This window comes from Bombus huntii, chromosome 1, assembly GCF_024542735.1.
Source record: "Bombus huntii isolate Logan2020A chromosome 1, iyBomHunt1.1, whole genome shotgun sequence".
Taxonomy (NCBI): Eukaryota; Metazoa; Arthropoda; class Insecta; order Hymenoptera; family Apidae; genus Bombus; species Bombus huntii.
Window position 1 is genome coordinate 7302272 of NC_066238.1, and position 25261 is coordinate 7327532.

Genomic DNA, 25261 nt, shown 5'->3' on the forward strand with positions numbered 1-25261 from the left:
ACTTCTTACCGACAAATATTTGCATGGTCCACCTGTTGAATTTCAGTTTTAAATCTAGCTGCGAGCTGAAAGTTTCGCTGTCCGTTTGTTCGTATGGCGTGTCTGCCTCTTGCACGCGATGAAAATTTTGCTCACTTGGGAAAAGCCAATTCTGTTCTATGTTAATGTAAATTAGATTGCAACGACTTGAATGTGCAAAAAATTGCAGCAATCCAACCAGTAGATGGTTCCTTGTTCCTTCTACTCATCAGAACTTTTTTCCGCAGATTACCATCTACGTAGTGGTTCGCGTAACTTTCTCGAAGAAAAGTGACTACTTACCTAAGAAAGTGTGGAAAATTTATCGAGGTAGATTCGTCTGATTTTTGCAACAGAAGAGATTGGCAAAAGAATAATCTCTATCTGTCGCTAATGATCGAGGTGTCGATGCGATATAAAGCCAACATGAAAAAGAAATCTTTATAAAAACGTATAAATTGGAACAAGAATTTGCATTATCAAACACTGGCGTTTCGCTTTCCAAAGCAACTATTCAGCCTGATTTTCCGCGTATACATTGGAACACGCATGAAACAGTTGCCAGCCCGAAGCGGTCGATTCATGAACGAAGCCAAGAGTCGTTACAATTATTGCGCAGTGTAACGTGTCGGTCCGACGTGCAGAAAGCGTTCAAAGTTTAAACGCACCGCGGGGGAGTGACTCAGAGGCAAGCTATCTCATAGAGCAGCTAGACATGCCTGTTCGTTGCCCGGCAATTACGATTTGTGAGGGTCGAGCGCGTTCACACGGGAGGGGTTGCTTGCGAAATAATAAACGTTAGTTCCTTTATCGATTCCGAGCACGATAGCGCTATTGGAAGAGATCCAAGAATAGTCGTGAAACCATTGACATTGCCGTTCACTTGCTCGCTTTTATTACGCCGCATTTCGTAGATCGAAGAATCCTGTAGTCGGTCGTCTTCTCATTTATAATATTTGTGTACATACATTGTATAATATAAAGAGCTTAAATGGTTGAATAAATACGAATTCAGAAGTACGAAAGGTCATTGTACTCGGTGCACAAGACGCGTTTATTTACCTTTATTCAAACACACTCCATCTTTCACGGCTTATTTAAGTAACAAGTTCACTGCATTCGTTCCACGGATTATTCTCCTGTCCCGGCAGGGTACTCCTGTCGGGCAGCGGTTGAAGCTGTCGAGCAAAGGACATTGTTACGGTGACGCATAGTTTGCACGGTGTAATCGTCCGCGCACCTGCAAGACTCACGAAAACCGTCTCTGAATGGTACACGGTTAAACAGCGGTTTTCTGCTCTTTCTGTCGTTCGATTCTTCTTGACTTTCCGACGCGCGGTGTAGGGTCATCAGTGTCGACCACGAAACAGGCAGACCAGTATGAATGAACGTCAGGAACCGAGGGCCCTTTTTAAGGGTGCTCACGTGCCAGTCACGTGAGGTGGGCACGCCCATTGTCTCGCAGAGAATGCACGCTTGTATGCATATGCTGCGAACAGGCGCATAGTGACACGCACAGAGGATAACACGTTGCACACATGCGCGCTATATTTGTGAGGTACGCGTATTTACGTGTGTCTGGCGGCGTGGCGGCACGACGTAGGTTACGAGAACGGTGGCTGAATATTAAAGAAGGGAAGAAGTAAAAGGCGATAGGATGTGGCGCGAGGTACAGACACAGCGGAAGTGCCGTGACACCGGCGCTAATCGCGAAAGAGAACCATTTTGCTGGGGTGTGTTTCTTCGTCGTAAGCGGTTCCCTTTTCAGTCGACGATCGAACAAACGCGTGGCTCGACGTTCGATGTTCGATGTTTCAAGCATGTCGCCGTGTTTCAAGGCAGAATTCATGATACGCAAGGGCTGCACGTTCACGTATTAAAAATTCAAGAGTTAATGGCGTCGACGAGGTTCGCGTTGCCTCCTACATCCCGAAACATTTGGCATTTTTTATGCGCCGTCTACCAGCTCTCCGAGCAGTTCTCCATATTTCTTTTCGCCCTTCGCCGTTATATACGTTCTTCTGCCGTTTCGTTCTCGCGCGTATCTGGAATTTAAAGAGGGAATTATTGGAGGCATTCGAAGAATTATCGCGGTTTGTAGCGTTTCGTGTCACGTTTCGCGATATTCCTTTAATTTTTCCACGCCCGATCGAGCACAGAATCGTTCAACGACTCTGAAAATTTATCGCCAATCTCTCTGCCTCTTCTTTTTTTCCTTTACGTTCGTCTCGCGAAACATATCATTAGCAGTCGGAAATGTTCGCATTTTAACGTCACTTACGCTGCGGGATACACGCGGTATTAACGTCAGACGTAAGGAAACAGGGAAAAAACATCGATGCTGTAACGAGAATCGAGATAGCTATTGCGAAAGTCAATAACGGGTGCATTTTTATCTGTCCTAATTGTATCGGCGATTAGGTCTCGTTAACAAGAGTGCCTTGAAAACGTTTTATCGGCTGATAAATCAAACGGCCCGGATGTGTAATGTATAGGGATGGTAATACAGTCGCGTAATGTGCAGCAGCGAATGGGAAGTCGAGTTGGCCAGCATTGAAGTGAAAACAAACGAATGTAAACAGGAGAGGGCACGTGTGGAGCGGGGGCATCGAGCCTTCCGCTTGTTTAGCTCTGTTTGTTTTGGCTGCGCCGTGAGACACGCTGATTCGTTTTAACTCTTTCCTCCATTACGACCGGCTCGCGTTATATTGCTTTTTAAACGCCCGTTTTTTTCCATTTCTCCTTCGACTCCCTCCAAACCATTCGCGTCACCGGTTTACGATGTCACGGCGGGGAACAAAGATCGTTTCTTAAGAAATTAACCTTTCTGTTAAGCGTAGCATACGATTTATAAAAACGACGTTCGTCCTGAAAACGTTATTCGCGGAATAACGTAAAGAAATAGAGGAAAAAGTTAATTTAAAATCGCTGTGTTTCTTGATTAATAACTAATAGTAGAATTATACGGTATAGTAATTAAATGGTAAAGAGTCTCAGTTGTTTACCGCCTATATGCCTCGGCAGATGTCAGTATTACCATGAATGATTTCTTTTTTGTTTCTTCTTTTTTGCGTGACAAACAGCTGTTAGTGGTGTCTTTATGGCGTGTTACCAACCATGGTGCCTGGCATCTTCTTCGAAATGGAAATATTCCTTAAACATGAATTTATAAATCAATACAGATATTAAGGCAAATTACATTAAGTTATAGTATCGATTTATTGATTAAATCGTGGCACTCGTCCTTATAATACTACCAAACTACGATATTTCAAATATTTAATACATTTTAAATTGAAGTGTTTAGGGATTAAGATGGATTAATATTAAGCAACATAAAATAAAAGTATAAATAAAAGCACCATGATACCAGAGTTCAGCGAACTCGAGATTTCAGGGACATAGACCTCAGGAGCACACCCTCTATTTCCATTAAACGTGGTGTCGGGTGGTTAAAGACACGCCTAAAGTTGCGCTGAAACGCGATTCAGGTATATATCGTTCCGTAGTTCCGGCGTTCCGAACGTTCCGTTTCATCGTTCCACGGTTCGAGCGCGAGAGTAGGTAGTTGCGTGTGTCGTGTCAGTTATATCTCGGCAGCGAGAGCCGTCAGGCATACGGGTGTTTTGACGCGCGTCGTTCGTTCAAAATCCTCGTGCATCCTGCTGTATCAATACCAACAAAAACTTTCGACGGAATCTCAGTGATTGCAAGCGTCCTAATTGTCGAACGTTGCCATCGTAGTCTTGTGTGATTTTCCTTTGGAGTTACCTCTCGTACAGAGCGTAGTTTCGAGAGTGTTTATATCCTTCGAGGACGACAAAAAGTCTCATTGGTTCGTCGATTAAATCATGACAGTCGCTTCCTTGTATTCTGGTCTGACGACATTTCTCGTGACACTGCGTGCAACTGATTCATTTTCGCCTGTGTACAGGCGTGCATCTTTCCTGCAAAAACGAAGGATTTCAAGGTTAAGTTTATCCCCCGACACGTGATTATATATATGTGTTGAATCGGATGCCGTACCGTGGTTTCGTATAAATCAACGAATACGCGCAGCGGCGATTTCGATCGACCGAGTGAACACTGGCTTTGATGTTTATCGATCATACCGTGCGTGTCGATAGTATTGGTGGCGTGCATGGCCGGACGCAATTACAATCGGGACATTATAATGAATTATGCAAGAGATCGAATTGCGCCGATTCGAAGATTATCAGCTTTCGCTGTTCTGCATTTCTCTGTTAATGCATGGATCGCGTTCATTTATTTTTCGTGACGGCTAGAGAAAACGCGAATTCTTTGTATACGGAAAATTATCGTAAAATGAATGTAATATCAGATACGGGAATAGAGAGGTGTTTTATAAAAACGTGTTACGAGGTCAAATCATGGTTATGTTTTTCTCTATCAGAAAATAGTGAAATCTTGGGAACGTTTGAGTAGAAAAATACATACTGTTCCTTTAGAAGTGAATGGTGCTTTATCCAGTCGCTCATTATCGGAACGGCATGAAGATTGTCGCATCAATTTGTACGCGAGATGTGTTGCTTCCTCTTGTAACGTACGCAAGACACGTTTCGTTATTTTTCTGCTCGACGATTCTCTCCTCCCTTTTCTTCGCCGTGCTAATACGAGAACCTTGTACAAAGTGAGTATCATTGGTTAAGGTTAAACGGTCGCGGGGTTGTTTCACGCGGGAAAAGTGGCGCCATAGACGAACCACTTTCGAATTCGATATCGACTTTTTACCGCGCAATCGTGTTCCCGCCATTATCCCACGACCGATTCGAGATCGAGATGCGGAGTAATTTCGATAATCGAACGATCGTATCATGGACGGACGTTTGCGAATCCGGACGCTGATGGTGTTAATCTTTGAAATTTTTACGTGAAACGGTGACAAAGTGTGAAAGGTGACGGAATAATCTCGAAGATAACCTTACGAGTGAATCGGAAGTTGGATAATCGTCATGGCTTACGTGCTCTGGCGGGTCTTTATGAAGAAGTACTCGAAGGTGCGGCTGGGGCTCAGGAATCTGCCTGTAAGTGTTGCACGCTTTGTACTTCGTAATTTGGCGCCGTACGCGCGTAGTTTAGTTTACGCGCGGGCGTGTGGTTGTTCACGATGCAAATGATTTGTCCGAACGAAGCAAAACCGCCGTTTGGGATGGGTTTCCATCGACAGCACCGGCGAGAAGTAAACGTACGAACGTTGCATCGTAATTCTCAAGGTCAGGATTTTATGACCGAACTTAGCCGCGCTTCGCGTCAAACGGCCGCTGTAATTGCGGTAGCCATTGAATACGTTATGCAACGAGCCGACCGGAAACCGTACTTGGTATGAAAATTACCACCTACCGGCAGTATCGATCTTTTTTTTCTCCTCGTAACTCTTTCGACCGAAAGCACAGAATACTTCCAACAAAGTTATACATATAAGGGTTTACGTTCGGAACCATTAATAAGACGTAAATTCGTTGCATGGTTGTTGAAGCTTAATAAAAGGAAAGGAACTCAATATAGAATGTTTCAGTTTCATGGCCGCTAGATATTTCTATCGAAATACTGTCCAAAATAATTCAATTTTCCCTCGATTTTCGATTAGCTGAATCGTTGGTTGCGCGCGCATTGTATCGCGACTTACCGGTGAGGTCGTTCCACGTTCGAACGTTTTACCAGAACGAAGGTGCAATTATTAGACGTTGCAACTGTAGCTAATGCGAACACGGTAATTGGATAATTGCCGTAGGAGCCGGCGTAGCAGTTCTAATTTCTTTCTGTACCGTTTCGTGCCGGCCGCGTTGTCGATTTCTATCGATATATCATTATTGTTATTATTTATTTATAGCCTGTAAGTCCTATAATATACATTGTATATTACAAGATGAATATCGTTATCTCGATCATCATCATGATCGATCGGTTGCGTGCACAATTCATTGGTTCATTGATTTTTCATCGAAGTAGGATTCGTTCGCCGTTCGCAGCGTAACGAGGACTAGATCTCCCATTTCTACGCTTTTTTCCTTCGTGTCTGCTCAATTATCGATACTTGTTGTTGTTAGGGAAGTGATACATTTACACTGTACATGAGAGTGTGTGTGTAAGGGTCAGAGGGCGTCAAGGTCTTAGTGGAGACAAAAGACCGTTGCCAGATGTTAGAAGAATCTAGGATAGTCGGTTGGCGACAAGCGCGCGTGCAAGACGTTCTTCAGAGTGTTAATATAGATGTACAACTGTAGTATGTGAAATATAGTCAATAATTTGTATTCCCAAATCCTCGAATTTCCTTAACAGTTGTTTAATTGATAAACAATACGACCGCGTCTAATTTGTCGACAGATCTTTTTATTAAATTTTATCGCTAAACACGGGTTAGCAATGAACACGGCAGATCCAGCAAGATGTGTTAATCAATCAGGAAAAAGATGGCTGGTCTGTGTACCGTACCTATAGACACGCCCTGTTAATAAATTTCGTACAGCGGAAGGGAAACACGTTTGGGTTGGGGGTGCGCGCAATTTACGACTTGTCGGATTGGATTACTTTGATGCGTAAGCACGGAGATCCACCGCACGGTTATGCAAACGATTGTTATACCCTGATGTAACGGGGGTTCGCATCGAGCGTTAAGTCTCGGTGGAATAAGTATGTAGATATTCCGATTATACAGTCAGTCGTATATTTCGATTCCCGTCGTTGTAATGGATTTTGACCAACTTCTTAAACATTAAAATTGAACTGCGTTTAGGTGAACGAGTAGGTACTAGAGTGAAATGGGAGTACTTTAATTCTTCGGTAGTTCTGAGACACTACGGTCAAAAGTTTAAATCTCTGAAATTATGTTATAATTGTGGATCTAATTGAAAATCGTTGAGATGCTTCAAGTGAAATAATGCTAATATCTATCGCTAGAATTGGATTGATATCATTAGCAAAGTTTTGCACAATAGTACATATTAAGTTTAAATGAGGATCAAATTATAACTCAGGCTCACCACCAGGGAGACGCATCGTCACTTTTGTACGCGCTGGGGACATCAATGGCGTGAATGGATAGTTCAACGTGTATCTATTATTAGATTCACACGGCACTGAATGTGTCAAGGGTTAAAATTAGAAACCCGATAATATCGTTTCTAATGTTAACAGCTCTCCAATTCATCCGATTTATGTCTACGTCAATCTTCACCCCCTGCTCCACACGAAGAATCCAGCGAATTCAAATCCGACTCTTCGAATCGTCGCAAGAACTCATCGCGTCTCGAGAACAGCGTCGACTCGCAGTCAGTCTGTTTCCTAGAACTCGGCTCTCGTATTGTAATTATCGAGAGGGAGAGAGAAAAAAAGGGACGGCGCTTTTGCAAAGTCCCGGGTCGGTGGCTCGAGGGAAGGGGGGCGGAGGGGGAGTCAGCATCTTAATAAATTAAACGAATCGGTCCGCTGGAGGAGGTGGGAGGTTCGCGAGTACAGCTAGGGTAGACGAATGGAAGAGTAGCAACGTGTAGAGACGAAGATCGGTTCGAGAGGAAAGAAAGGAGCGGTAGGCGGTCGGAAACCGGGGGGTTAGGGTGGACTAGGGGATGTCGAGGGGCGGACGGGGTGCAATTCAGTTTGCGGTCGCCGAGTCAGGTTACGTTAGGTTAGTCCAGCGGTTGGTCCCCGTGACCGTGAACCGCGGCTGACCTGCGACACAAACACACAGAGTCTCTCTTTCTCTCTTCCCTCCCACCTTCCATAAATCTACCTGCACTACATCGCGTCTCGTTCCACAGCTTGGCGAACCGCTCCGTTCACCTCTCTTTTCTTCTCTCTCGCCTTGCATTGTGCGCTCTTCGGGATCTCAGAGTGATAAATACGGCCGACCACCCCTCTCCCATCCCTATATCTCGTTATCTGTCCTCGTCTGGCCCTCGAACAACTCGCGAAACCGGCGTGAACCGTTTCCCCGTTTTATCGTGCTTACCAGCAACTCCGGAGCGGGACATCGTCGCGTGGGTGTGTTGATCTATTTCGATTTTCGCCGTCGTACGTTTTAAGCTTTTTCTCGAAGACGATCGCCCTCTATTGTCATTATCGTTCTTGACAATTGCGTGGAATATCGAGGATGTAAGAAAGAGAGAGAGAGAGAGAGAGAGAGAGAGAGAGAGAGCACAGTGGCCCTTCATGTATTGAACTTGTCGGGGGAGAAACAATTTATGCGACTGAAGTTCGTATGATGGAAGTTGGCCAATTTTCCCCATTACCTATCATCCTTCGTTCGCATAATAGGAATTCGCGATCAGATAATCGAGCATTAACTAAAATTTCGTACCAATAGATATAGCTTTACAATAGATAGCTTGTATGCGTATACGTGGATTTGAATTGCGCGTTTGAAGCGCTTTGCAGGTACGCGTTCGAGAATTACTTGAATTACACATATTTCCATATGTGTATAAAATAGAAACTCTTTCTCTCGGAGCGAGGAAGAGTATCAAAGAAAGTTAATAAATTCTTAAAGACTTTTACTCGCGTTGATCGGCCTCGGAGGCTGATGGAAACGACGTTGAAAATCGTTGCGATTCAAAGGCAGTTTTATCTGAAACTCGTTAACGCAGCATTTTCTCCCGTTACTCGCGCTATCGCAATGTTTTGCACATCTCGTATCGTGGTTCGCAGTCACGACCGCGGATCGGAACAAGAAACAAGAAGAAAAGGAGGAGACTTCGGTGGCGTCGGTAATCAAATCGTTGTTTTCTTTCCTAGCAGTGTTAATTTAATTTGCTTCGTTCGTATCGGCTCTTGCCCACGCTCTTCAACTTCTTCGTTTTATCGGAAATAATTTGTTCCATTATCGAACGGCGTACTTGAATCGAAAGTGGAAACACCGAGAAGAATGTTTGCTTTGAACGAATGTAGGCGGACAGATTGATCGATGACTCTTTAATCGCTATTGTTAACGTTCATGGCCGTTGCAAATCGGATCAGCCATGTGAGATACGATGTTGCAGTTGAACGAACGAGCTTCTCTCCGTTCTCTTCCTAATATTATACTTGTTTTCAGTTATATAAGGTGTTATAAAAATAGAAAGACTTTGTGTGGAGATTTATAGTACGTTCCGAGAAAAATATTTGCTTGATTTTAGGATCTCCGTTTAACGAACATATTTTACTCCTCTTGGCGATAGCTATAGGCTTACGAAGATCTAGATCATTTTTTTCTATAACATCCTGTACGTTCTCTTAATTCGGTTAAAACGCTATCACGTACATCCTCTTCCGCGTGGATCTTATTATGTTACGTTCGAGGCGCTCATTCATCGTCCCTGAAATTAAATAGAAACGAAACGAGCTACGTTCCATCGTACGATACTGTTTTCTTCTCGAAAGACTCTCATACTATATGAAGCAAGATCGATGATATCATTGTTCGTTCTTGGCGTATATGCTTAGGTTACACGGTCGCTGCTCGCGGATCGTCAGAAAAACGTTTGTCCCCGGTTTAATCGCACGAACCCCTTGTTTAATATGTATTAACGTACATATTTCTTACGAAATCTCTTTGCCACGACTGAAGAAGCTAATTTTCACTCGACAGCGATTCCTGTCGGAACTATGACGCCGTGATTTCGAAGCCACGTTGGCAAGCCTACGTTTATGTACATTGACACGGATTTATTACTCGGCACATATTTAACGTTGTTCTAACGCGACGCCCTAAAACTTCGTGTGTCTACAAATTTTCTGAAAACATACACATGTATCTTAACTTTACGACCGAACGCTTCGCTTCGGTCAACATTACCGACTTTACTTAGTTACTTACGTTCATCGTCTTGGAAACGGCAGAAAATTTTCATAGACTCTCGCCACGTTATCTTAGGCTAGTTATTGGTTCGAATCGTGACACCTTCGAAACTGACGATTTCGTGTAAAATATGAGTAATATACAGGTTTCGCCAGAGCCTTTTTTTTTACGAAACGATGTTAGCATTTTCTATGAATAGAAGTAAGGTTACTATGATAGAAATGTAGAAATAATATAAAATAAATAATATAATAAATTGGCTTATGGCAGTAAGTCATTTCTTTCTCGGGAACTGAATATTAATCGCATATTTATGTAACAAAATTAAGGAATTACTAAAACGTGGAGTTGATCGGCGAGGCTTCTAAGAGGTTCGAATATCGCTCTCGTCAAACAGTCTCGAGTCGAAGAGTTTGATCTGGGAACGAAGTGATTATATAGAGCGAGGAACGTTATTCGTATTTTCACGTGACCTACATAAGTGATTATGATTAACCGAGAAAAATAGCGGGTCGACATTCCGCCTTGGCTGGAGAGTGCGGCACCTGGACGCGGTTAGCGTCGTGCAGGGATGCGCCTGCCACAATGCACCGTGTGCAATTTCACTTACTTTCGCCGCTAATTAATCGAGCGCACTTCTAGACGGCCGACTTGCCCCGTTCGTGAGGACCAGAGAAAGGTACTATGCAAATTCCATCGAAAAAACGAAACACGTGCCCTTCCCCCACCCCTTCCGCCGTTCTTTTATCGCGAGCCGCTTCGTTGCTTCACGCTTCGTTGCTTCTATTAAATATCGTCATTGTGCCGCTAGACGACGCTTCGTTCCTCTGACGCGACATTCAGGTGAGCTCGTAAAGCCAGAAAAAGTCAAGTACCACGAATTTTGATGAATCGTTGAATTTTTGTTTCAACCAGGTTATTATTTCGCGAATAGGAAGTATGATGTTTATCGTGTCGGAAGAACAATTTTGAAGTTTGGGGAGACTTGAGAAAAGAAATAAAACTTCAGATAGGAGCTATCTACCAGATTTCGGATCGTTTTTTGTATCCTTAACTGGTATGGTTTAATAGAAATATATTGACTTGCCACAGTTATATACAGGGTGGTTGGTAACTGGTGGTACAAGCGGAAAGGGGGTGAATCTACGCGAAAAAAGAAGTCGAAAATATAGAATACAAATTTTTCGTTTGAGGCTTTGTTTTCTAGAAAATCGACTTTGAATTTTCGCTCGGTACGCGTGCGGTACGTTATAACGGATCTCACTTTAGATCGTTGTCTCGATGGGAAAATTAAAAAAAAAAAATTTTAAAAAAATTTTTATTCTATATCTTCGACTTCTTTTTTCGCATAGAATCACCCCCTTTCCGCTTGTACCACCAGTTACCAACCACCCTGTATAATTGAAAATGTTGAAGTGGGTCTGACTTCTAGGAAAACTCTACATCTTCTCTAGTGTTTAGTTTTTGGCACAACGATTCTCTTTACAGCGGCTTCTTTGGTCTCTATTATAGTACCGCGAAAAAATCGCCAACGTACAGACAATGTCGACGATAAAGCGCAAATGTCGACAAGCCGAAATGGTTGGAAAACTTCGATAAGCCTAACGGCCATTAATATATTTCGGCACCGCAGCCGTTGATGTTCAGTTAGCCACCGGAGGGTGAAGAATCGTTAATCGAAAGTTCAAGTTAAATAGTCATCTTTTTCTGTTTAATCCACTGTAATATATCCATCTATCAATAAATTATCATATAGGATAGAAACCACTGGAAATCTTAATTTCTAACATTTTTGATAAAGAAATCCTATAATACATTCATCCACGTGTTTGTTCTCTCTATTCCGAGATACATAAATCCTCAACAAAAAATTATCGAGACATTTGGCATCGTGTGTTATTTGAGTTAAGGGTTAACTATAGTGGTATAGCGATGTATAATATGTATAGTTTGTATTATACGATATAGTTGAGTTAACGGTTACATTTTCAGTCAGATTCAAGGATGTCGCGATAAAAAGCACATAATTAGTATTATATATATATAGTATTCGCGGTTAAGTTTATAAAAGACATCTGAAAGGTAATCTAGTCTCTTCAATGAGCTCTATTAAAATGTAAGGACACGGTTACCCTATATATCTCGCTATTACAATGTCTTTAGTCGTCCGACAAAGTTGGCTATAGCGCTTGCGAAATACCGGAAACGTTTTCCTTAACGAGCATCGACTGCAACAGCTCTCGGCTATCAAGATCCAGAAAACCTCGTACGTTGACGTATCGCGGAAAGAATTCGTACTTTTTCTTACAATCTCTCCACACCATCAATGTGTCTAACCGCGCTCTCAAATCGAATCAAATTATTCAACACGAAGGACGCGACAAATGATCTATGGAGCAACGTCATCAACCTGATTATACTTGGCAAATGTAATAAAGTAATGGGGACGTGCGTAAGGCGAACATTGTTGAGTTTCAACGACTTAATTTAGTAAGACAGACGAACTGGAATGAACAGTTTTGGGACGCTTAGAAATCACGTTGACCAACTCCACAAATTAAATCGCATAGACGAATGACAATTACAAACATTGTTTCTAAAAATTTATCTTAGAATTTACGGTTATTTACGCTTTCTCTATTTCTGGTAAATAATTTTATGAAAATAAATTTTTTTTTTGAGCTATTGAATACTATTGTAAAATTGCTAACTTGAATAAAAAGCGGAGTTGATTAATTTGCCTTTTCGACGATTCAATTGTCACGCTTCGTATAAAATATGTGTCCTAATACTTACGAAGTATACGTAGGAAATCCAGTATTCGATAAGAATCTAGAGTGTCGCGGGCTTTGTTCGTGTCTCGGGAGAAACCTAGTTCTTTCTCTATCCTCGTGCATACACAGGAACATCCGGCGTCGACTGACAAAAACTTTAATCACAATTAAGACAATTTCACGGCAGGAATGGGCATTGTGTCGAGAGAATCTGTACCGTCGCGAGCCGGCCCACTCCGGTTCTCTCGTGTCGGCGTGAGGTGAACGCTCGTGAGTCTCGAAGGATAGAAAGAGCGTCGTCTCTCCCAGCTCTTCGAGGCTCTATCGAGAACAGCTCGAGATGTGCCACGAGCCGCGCGCTGCCAATGTCGGAGGATAATTGATGATAGTTGCTTAGCAGTCGACGACGACGCACAAAAGATTCCCGGGCTCCTTCTCTCCCCTGGCCGCGGCTACGTATAAAAATTTAAATTAGTACGATAAAAGAGCATTCAGTTACGTGTTCTCCCTTTCTTTCTCTCTTCGTGCTCTCGAATACCAGCCGGGCCAAGATACGTTATTGTTCCAATGAATTATGTTACCGGCCACGCTTTGTAATGAGTTCGAAGAGAGCTGAAGGGGTGTGAAGCGGACGCGAGTGCTCGAAGGCTCGTTTTCTCGATAGAAGGCTATGTTTAGGCTGTTTCAATAAGATTGATGGAGTTAGATCTTTTTCCTGTTGCTCCCTGTATAATTATATCGTTAATTGATTCATAGATACGGATAGATGTTTGGAGTTACACGTATTTGAGCAAGACAAACGTTTTTAGAGATTTACATGGTTTTTGTAATTTATCTCCGTGAAGATAGGACAACCTTGTTAGCTCACTTTGAAATTAATCTTTCTAGACCTAATTTCACGTCTGTGATAACTAACACGACTTTGTATTATTCTACGGGTGACATAAGATTCTGTGTTCTCTGCTTCGAAAACATTGAGATATGATTTTAAACCGTAGTCTTCTGACATTTCTCTAACAAGATAAGAACAACGAACACTCGATAACAAAGTTATTTCGGTTTATTCACGCCTCGGTAAATAAATATCACAAAGGAACTAGCAAAATATGACTCGTAACTTCTATCCATTTGGAAAATCGAAGATGGTATTTATCTTACTGCCTTTACTCAAGATAGCGGAGCGTAAATTCGGTCACAACGAGAAAGGAATAAATCCGCCCGGTAAATAAAAGATCTACCGATAAACTACCGAAACTTGTGTATTGTTATCGAATTATTTGTCAGTTAGACCGCGCGCTATTCTTCACTTGCGCAACGCGTAGTTTGAGTATACGCGCGAAGGTCGACAAATTTTGAATGTGCGGCGCGTTCGTCTCTCGCGCATCTATCTGCGCAGGCGCGCGCATTCGCGCGTTTCAATTTAATTCGCGCGCTTGGCGCGCCAACGCGAATGAAAGTGACTCACGCAACCGTCCGTTCGGTTGCGGTTTTTTACGGTGTGCCGTTAATTATATCGTTCACGCAATACGTTGCAGAAATACATGCAATTAATTTGCTATCGTGAGATCGTATTTAGGTAGAAGATTCAAGAATTTAGACAGGAAACTTCTTGGGATAGATGTGTATAGAAGCTTAGTAAGATCAAGTGTGATTCGTGAGACAGAGCTTCGATATTTTTTGCAGGTTTTCTTTTGATAGTTTTATATGATTATTACTATTTTTTACTAACATCAGAGCTACTTAACTAGTCAAAATTACTGGTATCAAACATGAGAAATGTGCAAGGATTTTTAATATTTACGTTACTTCTATTAACTTATATCGCTTCAGTTTTAGCCAACTATTATAACATAAAGGGACAATAGCGTGTTTTAGTTGGAAATTATTTTTGGAGAGATTTAGAGCAATAAACTCTACATTTTATCGTATATTTCCATTCATTAATAACGTTAATAGATGAAAGTATTCTTACATGTACGAAAGAATTTAGGTAATTGAAATATTCAAATTTCATTTTCCCCCATTTGGTTGGTATACGGTTCGTGCATCGAACACTCAGCGAGCACTTTCAGTTCTGCTCCGCGAGGCGACGGTGTAATTACTCGGACTTTCTGTTGCACGCGTACCGAATCCCCCATCTGCATACAAACTACGCCGGCATCCACCTTGATTAATATTAATTTTTCCACAATGGATTTTGTCGCGACGAGAGCGTGAGACAGTTCCTGTCTCGTTATTTGCTTTACGCGTTTGATAGCCGTGAAATTCATGCTACGATTTCCTCGTTTTCGTCGCTGGAGATGTCTCGTTCGTACGATCAGAATGAGGCTTCTTTCACCATTGAGAAGATCGGCGGAAGAGCTCGACGTTCGAGATACGTTGAACCTAACGACTACAAGGGTGAGAAAGTTCTCTTCGTTGTCACGCATTCGTATCCTATATCAATAAATAAATTCATCGGAAGTAAAAATTCGCTGCATCTACCGTGTACCGTGAGATTTTTAAACGTTTATGCACAAAGATCGCTTGTTAGTCAATACGACTATCGAAGAAACGTTTACCAGCCTCGTTATCATCCTTACGTGAAAGATCGAAGATTTACGAGTTTGTTCGAAGGTGATCACAAATTCCGCGTGAGAATCGAAACCAGGCCAACCGCAGAGGTATTTACCGTTTTTCAGCAACGTCGATGTTCCATGTGTCGGAAACCGTAAACTAAGTAGATCAGCGAGGATGCACCGGAGCATTATCGATTGTCCGGAAATTATTGCGTAAATTCAGGAGGCGGCAAGTTCGTAACGTGATTTCCTAGCGGGACAAGAGCTTTTGCAAAAGTCTCGACGATTGTGTTGGAGCGAGGGGTTGTTTTCGTGGAAAAATGCACGAGTTCCATCGATCACTTAACGATAACTAATATTGTCCGAACGTCTCTTCCGGCATAGTGATCCTATCGTGCGGTAAAACACGAGAACACCGCCACTTTTGAATAATTATTACATCCGTAGCGGGGTAACGTAACGGTCTATCGCTTTCACTAAGAGATTCGTGTATAAACGTTGGGCGAGGTCAGTCTAGTACGTCGTCCATGATTGATCGGTATTAAATTTGTATTTGTGTTCCACCGCGGGCAAACTAGATGATAATAGCTGTAAACATCTCAGCTTCTATCTTCGATCTGGATGTTGACCTTTCCCGCGATGTGAAACGTGGCTCCGTCGATTGTATGCTCGCTAGACACGATGTACAGGCTATTCGGAATATGTGTAGTGAAATATTAGATGTTTCAGACTCGTTGCATTCGAAACGAGGAATAATAATCACGAGTCACTCGTGATTGAACCATTCAAAGAGCGATTTTTTTTTGAGTCACTTAAGCAATGGGATTAGCCATGACTTTGATAAGTTCGATGTTATCCTTGATTTTAATAATTCCAATAACTTTGAAGATCTCGATGGACTGACACAGCTATTGATAACTTTAATGATTTCAATGTAGTCCGTAATCAGTCAAGATAGGCACGTAATTGTCAGTGGATCGCGCCAGGCACGGCTAAGTCTTTTAAGAGTCAGGATAAACGAATGCCGTATCGTTTCAGCGTAGGGACATCGTACGGTGAAGAAGCGCGCACGAGATTCGTATCTTTATTTATAATGTTATTAGAGTCGGCGTTCACACGAGTAACTGTACAGAGAGTCGTGGCACCGGCGATAAATTGAAACACTTCGTTCCTTAGTTGGCTTCTGTGTACATACATCGCGCGACGTTCCACCGTAAAGTATCAAGAGTCGCTTGGTATCTACTCGTTTGATTACAATCTTTGTTCCCCTCGTGGGATCAGCTACCACGCGACTACCTCTGTTTTCGGTGTAAGCTCCGTAAAATATAGGAGGGTGCGAGCCAGTTGTAACCTGAAATTTATTTAACCTTCGATTGATAACGCCGCCATGGTGTGTGTATCCACTTTGCCCTCTTTCTTTTTTTCGTTTAACGCAACAATAAGGATTGCTAGATTCCTCGTACGAAGGATCCTCGGGCAAATATTACAGATTTAATTTCAAGCGAATTAATGGCTGCTAATGAACGAAATGGAGGAGGAAACGCGAGGATACACATACCGGTAAAGGTCAGGCAATAAATACCGACTCATTAGCCGACAAGAAAGCGCAGCAGCCGCGAGAGACTCTCTTCGGTGAACGGAACGAGCGTTTGTGTCTCCGCGTTTCCCGCTTCCGGTTGCTCGTATTTTTCGTCGTTAACGCGGTTCGTTACTCTTGTCCCCCCTTCTTATCTCCATTTTTCTTACTTTTTTGTCTGCTCTTTAAAGCATCTAATCCGTTCCGTCTTTCACGTCGCGCGATCCACGTCGTCGCACTAAATCAATCAGATGATAAACAGTGATAGCATATCGGAACAATGTACAATAGAGGTTTCTCGCCTATTGTTACGAATTATCGGCACTGATCGTTCGTTTCTTTAATAAGCACGCCTTTTGTTTAACGCGTATCGCGTGGCCCTGCCTTTCTTCCCTTCTCTCTCACCCTCTTACGCTCTCGCTCTTTCCCTCTTTCTCTCTTTCTCCACGTGTTTCGATACGCTTTCCGCAAATACGGAAACAGACTGAAATGGAACTCGTAGAAATTCTTCCTGCTTGTCGCTGATACCGCGGCGCAACAACGCGACGATACAATGAATGGCGAGCCACGGTTATGGTAAGATTTATCGCGGCCAGGAAGAGTTTACCTACATAATTATTTATCCGGTTCGATAGGAGGTTTCGATAAATGGCACAAGTCTTTGTTCGACGCGTGCAACGCGAAAAAATACACGCCTCTCGTCGCCTGGCCAATTAATATTCGATAATAACGGTGGTTGTTAATTGAAGGGGGGTGAAGCGTACAATTACGCTACGATTAAAGCGCGAGGACGACACGTAATGTGTTGGCTGTTGTTCGAGTCGATTATCGATCGTTCGTTTGCAAATATACCTCGAGATAAGGGTAAAATTGTAATTGAGCGCTCAAAACGCGTACGAAACTTTCACCTTCGCGATCTGGCTGCTGATCGTGAATCGTGTAAGCCGATAACGATCGCTGGTTGGGTAATTTTAGTGGAATGCGTTCCGGTAAACAATGGTTGAATCAAATGGTTAGTCTCGGTTTTATAAGACTGACGGAGAATGATGATTCACTGGCATTGAAACTGAACTATTTTACTTTTGGAATTTAGGAAAAACGTGGTGTTGAATTGTTCAGATATGGCCCTCTTCTAAGGAATCTGAAGTCTGTAGGAAGTATATTTTAAGATTGTTTCGTTCCTAATACCAACTTTATTTGATGTTTGCGAAATGGTGTTTAAATATTAACGCTAACTGTTATCGAGACTTAATTCATGCATATATAAAGATCAATCTACAATCATAAAATATTTCACGTAATCTGATTTCAAATAGAGATCTAATGGCAAATAGAGACCTAATGGAAAATAGACAGCGTAAAACCGAGTGGTCTCAATTCAAGGAACACATATAAGCGAAAGTGGAAATAACATTAACAAACTATGAATAACATTACGTAGTAACTATTGTTCCTTTCAAGTCGAGTAAAATAACTGGTTTTGCGTTAGTAAGTTGGTTTCAAGCTATTTGAATACAAGCGACTTGTAGTCGAGTGACCTGACTAACGAGGACGAGCATAGAAACTTGAAAGGATATTTCAACTTAAATGACAAGTTCACGCTGGTCAGATGATTTCAAGTCGCTTGAATCCAGGTAACTTAACGTCTCATTCTGGTTATTTTAATTAATTACACCTGAATTTATCTCTCTAAATTATTACGCTCTTATGAAACGCTATTCTTGTTATAAATTTAAAGAACGCTCGTTGAACAGCGAAAAGATTAACAAAAATAATTTTTTTTTTCATTAATCGCGTTTCTGCATTCCAAACGAAGCATGTTCAGGACAAGAACGCTACAAGCTATTAAATTTTTCTCTTACGTAATCATCGAACGCAAGCTTAGCTGGACAGTTACAGCATCTGGTAACGACTGATTTATTCGACGTTCCTCGAATTTCTTCGTGTCACGCGCTTCTAATTAGATTCGCAATTACCCAGGTATTAATTCGAAAGCTCTTTAGATCGGGGCGATATCTGGTGCTCGGTTAGCCGCGGTCGCGTTCCCCGCAAGATCATCCTCGTTAGACGATTATCCGTTTAGTGGAGCGGATCCTGACTCGCTATCGATGAATTATGCATTTCCGTCGCATTGTTACGCGGCCAGTGGCATTTTAATCGAGAATTAGATTCCGATGTTACGATTTTTAGTATGAGTTTAATTTTCATTCCATCCGTTCCCACCTTCCAAGTTGAAAGAACTACCATATGATGGCGATGACAAGATCGGATAATTATGATCGATGGTGTGTGAATCGCATTCTTTCTTTATCTATCGTCTCACAATGCTTCTTGAATATTCGTTTCATATGGAAAAACGTTCGATGTTTTGTAAAAAAATTCTTAGGTAAAGCGAACATAACGACTTATGTTTTCACGTGTTTAATCGTGAAGTGATATTACAATTAGGAAATTAAGAAAAAAAAGAAATTCTCTTATGATCTTTCTGATCTGTATACATCTGTTTATTTTCACGGTATTGCTTCGATTATAATCATCGATGTACAATACATGTAATTATGCATGACAAGTTGTTAGGTAGTTGATGACAGTTCTAGAACTAAGAGGGAAATTATAACAACGTTTATATGGTCTAAAGTTCTTCGATCTAACAATAGCAGTTACAGATTAATAAACGATGTACGCTAAACGGGATAGGTTATTGTTATCGTTGAATGATTTCCTAGGTGCAATAGATCACGATTACCACGAAGCTACTTAGCATTCGAACATAGTACCGTCGATTCACTCTTTGAAAGGTTCGTATCATCGTATTCATATTTGAATCACGAACGATCATTATAAAGCGTGATCTCTATCTAGCATTTCGATGTGTACTTCCGTCTTCAAAAGGAAGAGCCCGGAGGTTTCTCAGAATAAACCGTTGCGATTAATCATCGCTGGTTAAACAATGACGCGCCTAATGTAACGAATTCCAAGTTCGTCGAGTCGAATTATACGATTCCTTTCTACCATTAATTCGAGAGCAACGCTTTAATCGCCACCTAAACCCGATCATGGCGCTTACGAGCCTGCGAACCGCTCTTTGATTCTCGCATCATTCGCTGAAACAACGATTTTTCCCATTATTCCCTGCCTTGAGAAACTTCAGCCTGCCGCAAATCGTATCTCTCATACCGATCTACGACTCGGTCGCTGGAAAAATGTTCCAGGTAGATCGTGTTGCATTTTCTCGATGCAGTGGAAACTTCGTGACATGAAACTAGTCTACTTCTGTTTTCTGCAGCGAAGTTGAAACTAGAGATATATACTGAATCACGAAACTATTTGAACGCTTACCATAGAAAACTTGTACGTATTATATAAAATATTTTGAAGCATTTAGTAAACCTCGACATTTACTGGGACCGAGACACGAGACCTTAATTTTTTATTACATATATGCCTGCGATAAATATCCTCCGACTTGTACGTACATTTTCACATTAGTTCCAAGTTTCAGCAATATAGTCATGAAATTTCAGAATGTTTTATACAAAAATCACACAATACACGCGTCACAGTTTTCGAAGATAGGTATTAAAATAGTTTCGCGAACTATTGTATTGTACTATAAATCCCAGTCAATCTTACAATTTTCAAAATACCTTTAATTAACTCTTCAAAGTTCTTCGAGCAACACGGAAACGCTTATCGGTTGTTTTTGTTGCAAAGGATAATTAACTTCTTTGCTGGCGCGGAGAGAACCAGCCAAGCTATCGATCGAACGACAATTACAAAAACGTCGATAAAACTTTATAATGAAATTTATCGGTCGCGTATTTTCTTCTCACCTGGCGTGCGCAACATTGTGCCTCTTAAATCAGCCGGAAAGAAGACGAGCCGTGGTAAGAGAGTACGCATTACGTTGGCTGACTCGAATCAATTGCGAAAGAAGCTTCCTCGCCTCATTAAGATCCTCGACGCAATCAAACGTGCGCGCGACCGCCCAGCCACAATAGCACGTGCAAACGAACGCTTCATGTTGCCAATGGAACTCGCTTCGAGAACTCTCTACTATGGCGAACAATGTTTTTCTACTGTGTTTTTATCCTCCGTGTACGGGGAATCAATGGATGATCGAACTAAAGTCATTACGATTAAATCGGATTAAAATAACGTTTGCATGTTTCCACGAGCAAATTTTTGAGAGAACTTCGAATCTATGGATTGTTTGCAGCGTTGATTTAACGACAGATAGAGAGTAATTACTTAAATTCCTTGTTTCGTGATAACAATTATGCGTTTGATTTTCAAATCCCTCAACGTATATTGAAATTTCCTTCGAGTCGTTTCCAAAGTTGTCGTATTTTACTCTTCGTTAGGAATCGGAATATTCAAAGTATCTAAGGTTGTAGCGTTCCTAATCTGAAATCTTCGTACTCGAGAGCGAATTATATAAGCAAATTATAACGAGCCTCGTTTTTCACGCATCACGCTCATTGCTAATCGCGTGCTATTTTAATCCCTCGATGCATGATCTAACCATTTATTGGAAACGCGTTATCGAATCTATGTATGTATATCGTAGAGTGTTTCTAACGTTAAATATCATATGTTGAGAAATTAAGTAAATGAAAGAAAGTGCATGTTCTTTCTTCCTGAAATTATAAAAAGATATCCGTGTTGAAAAGGCTGACATAAATTACTACGACTACACGATGATTTAATCTAAGCGTAACTTTAAAGATGAGATTAGTAGTAGTTCTGTTTATAGATACGATCGTACTTAGTATCATTGCATCGATCAAACATCTCTTCCTAATAAGTCTCCGATTGAAATTTTGTTTGCCCACATGTCCGTATCTCTGTCGATTCTGTTGTTGCAACTGTTCGAAACGTGATTATATATCACGATCGCTGACCAATTTTACAATCATCCTATATCATGACTTTGACATAACCTAACATCGAGTAAATTAAGTAATCGAACAAGGCCCAACGAGGGATGAATCTAAAACGGTTCATCGAACAAACTCTGGTATAAGAAAGAAGATTGAAGATGGTTGGAGCGGATGCCAGGATCGTATCATCGACGCCTGGTATCGATATTTCCTGCTCTCGCTGCATTGATCTACAGAGTGGAAAGATTAAAAGGAAGAAGAAAGGCTTGGTAGTTGAAGGCGGGCTCTCTTTCTCTTTGCTCTCGTATATTTAGAGCAACGAAGAAGTGGGATTCGCACTTAGAGCGTCTGACAATTTGATTGCTATCCGGCAGCGATATCGCAACATCGTCGAACCAGGACAGTCGAGTACACCGGCGATTTATCTTGATTTACACGTGATCGTGATGCCGGTTACCCCGTAATTGAATCATAGCGCTTCGGCTCGGCCGTGCACATTCTTTACCAAGAGCGAGTCGACTCGTGGCGATTCCCGGTCGCGATTCATCGCTCACGCGCTCTCCCCTCTTGCGCCTGTAATTTGCGGTTTTGGAGACAAGACGTACTGCTGAACTCGTTTCCCGAGCAAGCACACCTTATTACGTGAATATGGGTTAACTGAACGATGACACGTTATTTTTGACAGAAAGTTTCGAGTCGCTGGTGTTTAGAATTGTCGGGTAAAAATTAGCAATTGACGGTTAACGAATATACCAGGTGCGAGACTTAAAAGCGAGTCTCTAGTCATCCTACGCGGTCTCGCCTCGACCCACGTTGTCCCACGAGTGTAACGCGAACCAATAATCGTGAGAACAATCAATTATCGTATTTAATAGGTAAGAAGAATAAGAATAGGGAAATCTTAATCTTTCTATTATTAAGACTTAATAATATACGATAATATACAATGCCTATTTGAAGTCGATATTACAAGAGTAAGCGAGTAAAAAAAATTTTTTTTTTATCTGTACACACGTTACAAAGGTTCGGGTGGGAACGAGGTCGTGCGTTGTCTCGAATGTTTTTGTATCGCATAGAAAGTGACATTTTTGCGAGGTTAAATTCACTGGTAAAAATCGTTTGCCCCTTATGTATTTTATAATTTAGCAATTTTCACGACCAATCGTGGTTCAGTGATCGATGCGAGAAATTGGATTTTTAATTGACGACGAACGCGCGATTTCGCACAGGGGAAGTTGGAAAAGACGAGCTAATAATACACGGTGCGCCCGATTTGCATACAAATTTGCAATGACTTTCTCGTTAGCGGTGATATTCGAGGATCCCCTGTTGATCTATCACGATCCCGACTGCATTGTTGATGAAACGCGGAAGAGGTTGCCTTGGTGCTGACTTCTCCTGATAGATGGCGCCAGTCTATCCACCCATCAAACTTGCATATCGCGATTTTTTGCTCATTCTCCCGCCATATCCGTGCCGAATAACGGTGATCGAACTTTGTCGCACTTTCCAGCCACGATTAATAATTTGGAATTTTTAATATCGGTGACACAGTTTCGTTTTTCCTTAAAGGAGTCTGTGATGGTACCACGATTGTGCTCTTCGAGTTTTACAGATTAAGTACCTTGCAATTGCAGTACCATGTCTTCGTCTTCAGAAAAATAGATTTTCTTATCGTCCTTGCCTTTAAAAATTGGAATTATAGAATTTTACATCAATGTTTTGATCGATTACACGGACAAAGGAATTTTAAGAAAGTAATGAAAGGCGTTGATTATTTTTTTTAAATAGTTGGAAATTTTCAATTATACAGGGTGGTTGGTAACTGGTGGTACAAGCGGAAAGGAGGTGATTCTACGCGAAAAAAGAAGTCGAAAATATAGAATACAAATTTTTCGTTCGAGGCTTTGTTTTCGAGAAAATCGACTTTGAATTTTCGCTCGGTACGCGTGCGGTACGTTATAACGGATCTCACTTTAGATCGTTGTCTCGATGGGAAAATTAAAAAAAAAATTAAAAGAAAATTTTTATTCTATAATTTCGATTTCTTTTTTCGCGTACAATCACCCCCTTTCCGCTTGTACCACCAGTTACCAACCACCCTGTATAATTGAAATTTCGTTGTTGATCAGAATTAGTACGATGCCATATAATTCCCGGAACATCGTATCTCTGCATTTTTTCACCAGAGGAAGAAGGTACAGTTAGAAACGCATTTATCTAAGCTGCATTGATAAAACAAAACGTGAATCGAATAACAAGAGCTCAAAAGGTTTCTCTTCCGTGGCGAGTTCGAAAAATATCAGGTTCAATCTGTATTCTGCGTGAAATTCATCTGTAAAATTGATCATCGACGAAATGTATGAACCGTCAGCGTGGTTTCGTTACGAGGATCTCTATCGTAAGATTTATCGTTGAAAATCATAATCGTATAATATTAAAGGATCCCCGGTGGAAGTGAAAACAGATGAAGTTTCGTCCCGTGATATGTAGGATTTTCACTTCGTCGGCCGCGAACGATCACGCGAAGCAATTCGCGTGAGATGAAAGTACGCGAGGAACGAGTGGCCGCGGTGGATTTGCAAGATAAGCGCGGCGAACGAGCCACCCGATAAATTTCGCTCGGCTTTGTTGGACAACGAGGTCTCGACGTTTAAAATGAGGAAAAAAAGAAAAAAAAAACGTAGTAGGAGGAGTAAAAAGTTGTTGCTGTTAGGGGAATTGAATACGTTTATACCGTTCTCCGTTTGACTGTAAATGTTTACGACTTCATGAAAGGTTTAAAGATGTAAAAATAGGGAAAATTCGTGTGACATATAAAATTGTTTTTTCTTTATCCAGTCGGAAGAAGATAATTATGCGCATATTTTCATTACATTGGTTTAATTGTATGTTTCGACGAACGTAAGAGATCAACGTCAGATTTCGGTCGGAAGTTCTCTGCGAATTAATCTCCATTCTTGCAACGCGATTCGGAGCAAGTTGCCGGAATGGCTTTCGAGAGCACGAATGGGACCGGTGCACGCGATTCTACGTAGAAATTAAATTCGACGTTGCGATTGAAATAAGAATTAACTGTTATGATTCCGGGAGAACAGACGTGACTGGAGGCAGTCACGACGCTCTTTCAACTTCGATACCTGGGGCTTCTCTCGGGACTTCCGAGTTTGGGGAATGAATTGGAACTCGGATCATTGGATGGAAATGGTCGGAGAAGAATTTTTGCTTGTAATTTTTTGGATCGTCTAAAAATAGATAGAGAATTAGCGAGTATAAACATATATACATAACATATTAAATAATTAAATGCAAGTACGTAACAAAGTTAAACCATTATCGGTTCACAATTCGTATCGTATAATATCGTATACCTGACAATATTTATCTTACAGCACTCTTGAATATTCTTGTAATTATTTTTGTCTCGTGTATAATACATGAAGCTTAAAAAGCTTTCTGATTTTAAAGAAACAATGCCTACCTTTAAACATCTACAATTTACCTATCATGCAACGATGGAGATTTCGCGACGAAGATTGACGACCACGGTACGACTCGATAGCGGATGAAAGAGTCATTCGATTGATCGAGTACTGGATGACGGGACGAAAGAGACGATCCAATGAGAGGCGACCTCTCGGTATCTTGCCCTCGCGATT

At 41.5% G+C, this 25261-nt stretch overlaps 1 protein-coding gene and 1 long non-coding RNA gene across 6 annotated transcripts in view; one reads left to right on the top strand and one right to left on the bottom strand.

The window, feature by feature from the left end:
• Positions 1 to 13019, bottom strand: part of LOC126868523 (uncharacterized) — a 24190-nt gene extending 11171 nt beyond the window's left edge. Inside the window, exons 1-4 of one of the 4 annotated variants that reach the window (XR_007690619.1) lie at positions 12608 to 13019; positions 3389 to 4659; positions 3024 to 3171; positions 10 to 2063 (exon numbers count right to left, since the gene is read on the bottom strand). This is a non-coding gene — a long non-coding RNA (uncharacterized LOC126868523). Of the gene's footprint in view, positions 1 to 9; positions 2064 to 3023; positions 3172 to 3388; positions 4667 to 5000; positions 5149 to 12607 lie in introns of those variants that run through there. The other 3 variants (XR_007690621.1, XR_007690620.1, XR_007690622.1) reach the window with 3 other exon arrangements.
• LOC126868417 (uncharacterized) overlaps positions 4862 to 25261 on the top strand; it is a 304466-nt gene continuing 284066 nt past the window's right edge. For both annotated transcript variants that reach the window (XM_050623833.1, XM_050623847.1), the window contains exon 1: positions 4862 to 5063. In XM_050623833.1, the coding sequence (XP_050479790.1) occupies positions 4992 to 5063 (72 nt within the window). In that variant the 5' untranslated portion in view covers positions 4862 to 4991. The remainder of the gene's footprint in view (positions 5064 to 25261) is intronic.